The 6,000-nt window shown below is 36.2% G+C and overlaps 1 protein-coding gene across 1 annotated transcript in view; it reads right to left on the reverse strand.

Moving 5' to 3' along the window:
• The window catches only part of LIN28B (lin-28 homolog B), a 135,105-nt gene extending 131,067 nt beyond the window's left edge, over nt 1–4,038 (reverse strand). The window contains exons 1-2 of the mRNA XM_037844492.1: nt 4,029–4,038; nt 3,024–3,211 (exon numbers count right to left, since the gene is read on the reverse strand). Of these exons, the coding sequence (XP_037700420.1) occupies nt 3,024–3,211; nt 4,029–4,038 (198 nt within the window). The remainder of the gene's footprint in view (nt 1–3,023; nt 3,212–4,028) is intronic.
• Nucleotides 4,039–6,000: the final 1,962 nt, after the last annotated feature.

Here is a 6,000-nt window from a genome sequence, read left to right on the forward strand (position 1 = left end):
CAAGGTCACACACTATCCTAAACAGTACAACCTCACTGCATTAATAAACATTTCTAAAGATATGCTAAGTATAGCACCTAGGCACATGTTTCTTTTTCAGGAGTTGGTGACATCACAGGAACCAGAAGAAAGCTTCATTGTATTAGTGCCAACAAATTTTAAATAGAATTATGTAACTACAAATGTATGCCTCTATTTAAAAAAATGCAGATATATCCTCTTGATTTCACAGCAAAAGAGTTGTTTTTGATGTGCAGTACTTTGCAGTCATTATTATTAAAGGAGAAAAAAAATCTGGGTGCCTTGTCACTAATTTTCAAATATTATTTTAAAGAAACTAAAACCACTTTTTTTATTTCCCCAAATATATATTATTAGAAACTTGTAAAATATTTTTAAAATAGCCAATGCCAAATATACTTCCAAATACTTAAAATTGTATCATTATCTTTAAAATAATGGGTAGATACTGGTACAGTTGAATATTTAACATTCCTAATTATCTACAATGAATATCCCTTTGTGGCAAGATATACATAGATGTAATGGAAGAAAAATAAAAATTTTTTATGTATAAAACTTAATTATGCTTTCAAAAATGTTTACACAGTAAAAATGACAGCTAAAATAATAAAAGTTTTTTAACATGTTATAAAACGGTTCTGAATAACAATCTGATTCTATCTAAGATGCTCACATTATACCTGCATATATCATTTACAATCTAATTATTACTTAGTACCTTGGCTAAAATTAGTAGGATTCCTGACTCCTTCAAAACAATTATTCATACAGTTTATAAGGAATTTACATGAATCCCTAAGTAAGATAGAAAACCCTTTAACTAGCCACCAAAATCAAAAGGAAAAAAACAAAGCAACTGATACCTAAGTAATTCTTCCCTAGAAATAAACTGGGACATATTTCAAAAAATGAGCATTGTATAACCATAAAAAAAAAAAAAAAATCCCCTAAAATGTCATTTTTCTAATTTTAAATTCAAAGATTATTGCCACCCTGGTTTTTAACAATCAAAAAATGCTAGTAAAGTTTTATTAAATTTCATATAATTTTTCTTAAGAATGTATCTAGATATATTCTTTTGAAGAAATACACCTATTTTTAAAAATATCTTTTCACATACATAATTTTAATACTGTCCTTTTAGTAAATATAACGTGTAACAGAAAATTACAAGTTAAAAATCATTTTGATACTCTTAGCAACTGGTAGCCATCAGAAAAAAAACTTTTCAACAATACGTATTTTTAAATTCAGTATATATAGCATGTTTATCAACATATGACCAATAAACAACTTAAATTTGAATGCCCCATGGTTCTAACCATATCAATACAGGCTAATGAAATGTCTAATATTTAAATATTTTAAAGGTAAACATTGAAAACCAAATTATACCAAGGTGTGATCAAACAAAGAAGAAGAGGGCTATTTTTTTTCATTCATCTGTAAAACAAATTTATGAGATCGTAAAGAACAATTTAACAACCTAAAGAAGGTTCAAAGAGGGGAAGCTAGAGCCTGAGAGAAATGGATTTGTCAATAATTTCAATCATTCAGTTTTGGGAGGAATAAAGCAGAAAATGTGTCTTCACTTTGCAATATAAAGTGGAGGCATAAAATCCAGTAGCCTGTATGTGGACTTCTATTTATGTATTTAAACCCTATTTCAATTCACAGATTATGCTGATCCTTCCACATGTAAACAGCCAATAATGATGGCCAGGCCTATAGGAAAGGAAAACACACACCTCACAGCATGGTCAGGAAGCTACCAGGCACCACAGGACAACAGATCAAAACAGAATGGTTTCATATGTTTCGATTGTTTATATACTTAATTTGAAGATGATATTCCTTGGGGAAAACCAGTGGTAAATATCAGGAACATGCAACACAGTATCAAGTAAAATAAATAATTTTTGTGCAAATATACTAAATATTTCCGGCATGTATTTATGCTAGTCAACCTGTAAAATTAATTGCAATTCATTTAATTCTTTTTAAAGTAGATGTCAAGCTAAAATAAATCTCTTTAGTCCTAAACCACTTTATTTCTACAGATGAACTCATTACAAAGAATTTATTATTTAACTACTTTCAATGAAATAATCAGGCTTGCCAACTGTAAATATCTTTTTATAAAAAAATATGAAGAGATTAAGCAGGGGAAGAGGCATTAAATTATTTTTTTAAACTGGGTAAAATTTGAAAATGGTAAGCATTGACATTCTGTTTCGTATTTTAAAATCTTAAGAAAATTACAACACAATATAAGCAACCGTGGAAATTTACCCCAAGTAGCAGCCTGGCAATTTTAAATATACAAGCAAGAGCCGCCTCTGGCCACATGTTTTCTTGAGTTCAGTCTCTTAAAGAGACAGTATCCTAGGACCTATGCCTCACACGGAGCACATTTCTAAAATGCTGGATTAACAAGTATCCTCTCACATTTTTTTTCAAACCCAAATCAGCCAACAAGGTTATTGTTTATTTTATTGTGAAATTATTTTGATTTGGCCCTAAAAATGAAGAGCAAGCAGAAATGAAAATGGGGGAGGAGGGGTGACTGTGCCTAGAGCTATTGGAAATAAAAGGACCTAAACGTATCTTATAACAGCAAAATAGTTGTTGCTGTTGTTTTACTTTAAAGTGATCATTGTTTTCTTCATTCATTTTTCCAGCCCTTCAACAGGAATACGCGACAGAGTATATTGAAACTGATAACACCGGAAGCTACATTACCACAGTTTCGCTGTGTAATGAAGAGAGGGAAAATGCTAATAAAGTCAGCCAGCAACTAAATAGTGGAATTTCAAAGATTTCACTTTCTGGTTAGGAAATTACTCAGGAAGGGACCCGTATACAAACTCTAGGTACCGGATTAATTTGTGATTTCAAATGTACCTAAAGGCGTATTATTGTAGGTCCATCGACATAACTACCGATCAACTTCTCCACATGCAAAAAGGTGAAGAGGAAAACAAAAAGTTTTGGCTTACTTGGTGTACAAATACGTCGACTGGACTATCCAAGGGACTTCCCTCTCGGTTTATCATGGAGATGAATCCAAATCCCATTCGCACATTGAACCACTTACAGTGGCCAGTTCCATGCAAAACCTGGGATTCCTCCTCTGCCGGCTCCGGCAGCTTCCCGGGCTCTTCACCACCACCTTTGCTCGCCCCGCCTGAGATAGAACAGGACAAAAAAAGCCAGTCAGTCTGTATTCCTACACCGTGTGAATTGAAAGAGAAAAAAATTGCCTGGGGGGAAGGGTAGGGGACACAGAAAAAACGTTATTAAATGGTTTGATTCAGTCTTTTCTTCTACGTAAAATATTTAAAATGAAAAGGGTTAAAAAGGAAGTGGGAGGGGGGCATACGGTTCTATCGATCACATCAACTTCCACGTTTCTGTACATACATACACTTTTCCCTTCCGTTTTTCAGTCACATCTTATAGTACAGCATGAGATACTTTACTTGCATACTGCTCATTTAACACTGATCCCATTTACAAAGAAATTTTCAGCGAAACTGTTCTCTCCAGCGGGCACAAGGAGGAAAGAGAAATCGTGAAGATGGTTTGAACTACCAGTTAATGCACATGCTTCAGCAGTGAATCCAGAGTTATTTGCAATGTGCATTTCCGTCCCCCCAATAACTTTCATTTAAAGTTGGGGTAAAATGGGGGAAGGGGCAGGTGTATAAAAATTTTCCTGGGCTCACTAACTGAAACTGCGTTTAATCACACTCAAACAATTCAAACAATAGCCCCCTGAAAGCTTTTCAAGTTGTGAATCAATGTGGGCGGTACAAAACATTTTTGGAGATCTATAACAATAGGATTGTAGAAAACCCCATTGCGCGATGGGGGGTGGGGGATAATGCCCAGTATTGGGGTAAAAAGGGAAGAGGGGACCGGCAAAGAAGGGTGGGAAAGGGGGAGGGGGAAGAGAAAGAAAGACAGAAAATCACAGTAAAACAATAGAAAAGAAAATTAACCTTCGGCCATGTTGCCCCACGGGCCCTCTGCTCCAAACTCGTGAGATGAAAACTTTCCCTTTGGAACGGAGTGATCTTCTGCGTCAGTCTAACATCTTGATTTTGTGCGATCACAAATTTAGCTCGCATGGTCTAATGTGCTTTCCCTCTTTTGATTTTTTTCTCTTCTCTCTCCTTCAGTTTCTGGCCCCCTGAGCACACGTGACTTTGTCAATTACATGCTTTCTTCCTACTAATTTCACCTCGGATCCTTAAGGGGCTGGCAAGAGGAAGAGATAACCAATCGCCATTTCATCTCTGCTGACATCAAAATAATTTATGAATGAACAAGAAAAACTCAAACATATTATCTTAAAGACAATTTGGGACGCTTCTTTACAATAAATCAGAATGCTGATTTCGTGCTTCTATTTAAACACAATGGAGGATTCTTGTGAATCGTCGATTTAGAAAAATGGCACAGTCATATATGTGCACAGGCGTATCTTACACGGTTTGTCTAAACAATCTCATTTAGGAAGAAAAATTCGTTTAAATAACGCAACCGATGTTACTCCCCACCCCCAACCCCACCCCCCTAAGAATTCAGCGGCTCACTAGCAGGATACTTGCTTGGGACACTAGTTTCATATTTAATTCAATTCCGAGAGGAAAATATGTAATTTACAAAAGATCTAATTAAACCTAATTGCATCCTTATGAAACTTTAGATAATGGTAACGTACACCGAAAATAAGGCAAAGGCATAGAATTCCCTGATTGTGCGCTGAAAAAATTTCAAGTTTAAAATAAAATCCTACCAGAAAATCGCTATCATCTTCATATAAGTCAGATGTGTTTAGGTTTACCGTTTCGCAACATTTTGGAGGGGGCTGTGAGGAATTGTACTTCACAGGTTTCTCCGCCATCTCTTTCCGGGGGAGGAGATGTGATTAATGACTTCCTAAATAACAGCCCAGTTTTCCACCCTAACATACAGTGAACCTCAATCAGTGGCGATTGTTCCCCAAGAGCGAGACGACGTAGAGCAGGGAGGGGGAGGGGAGCGCCAGGCAGGGGAGGTGAAGAGGAGCCGCCAGGAGAGGCAGCTTCAGAGAGCCAGAGAAAGAGTGGTGCAGAAAAAGCGGGCGCGAGCCGGGGGGGGCGGGGGAAGTGGAGAAAGCGGGGGAGAAAAAGGTAAATTCATGTAATACTGACTAGACCCTGACATTTTAAATGCATACTACTAGTGCGGAGAAGAGTTGAATAAACGAAAATTTAATGAGGATTAGACTCCTACTATCCCTTCTCCAGCCCGCCACCAGTTTCGAAATGCTCACCCTTTACCTTTCAAATTGGTTCAGTCATTCAAACGATTGTTGATTACTAGATGCTGATTCTAATAATACCATCCTCATTGAAAACTACAATAAACGTTATATATTAATTAGAAACGCTTTATCTCAGGTTGATTTCCTTTAAAATAGAAAACATCACCCGTTTCGAAACATTAAAACACACCACCCCCACCCCCACCCCCCATTTTCTCAAACAAGCAGTTTACAGAGAAACTGTACAGATACCACTTCCCTTTGGCAAAGCTACGGAGTTACCCTCCCCCACCTCACCCGCAATTCCCCCACCCCATCTCCAAACACATCCACACTGCTAACTACACAGTTTCACACAAACTAAAATGTAAGGATTCTAAAACTGAAAGCTTTTGAAAAGCCCCACATATTACACCTCATTATATCCCCTCCCCATATTTAACAACTAAATATAAATTTATGCTAATTGTTTAGATTTGAAATAAATGGGTGTATATAAAAAGATGTTATTTTCAGCTGTTTCTGGGGAAAAGAGATGTTATTTTCAACTGTTTCTGGGGAAAAGCATCAATCAAGGCTGATCAATTTGGAAAGATTCTTTTGTCTGTTTTTTTTTTGTTGTTGTTTTTCAGGAAAGAGGGAAAGCTTTCTCATTTTCTTTA

The sequence above is a fragment of the Choloepus didactylus genome, chromosome 7 (assembly GCF_015220235.1).
Source record: "Choloepus didactylus isolate mChoDid1 chromosome 7, mChoDid1.pri, whole genome shotgun sequence".
Lineage (NCBI taxonomy): Eukaryota > Metazoa > Chordata > Mammalia > Pilosa > Megalonychidae > Choloepus > Choloepus didactylus.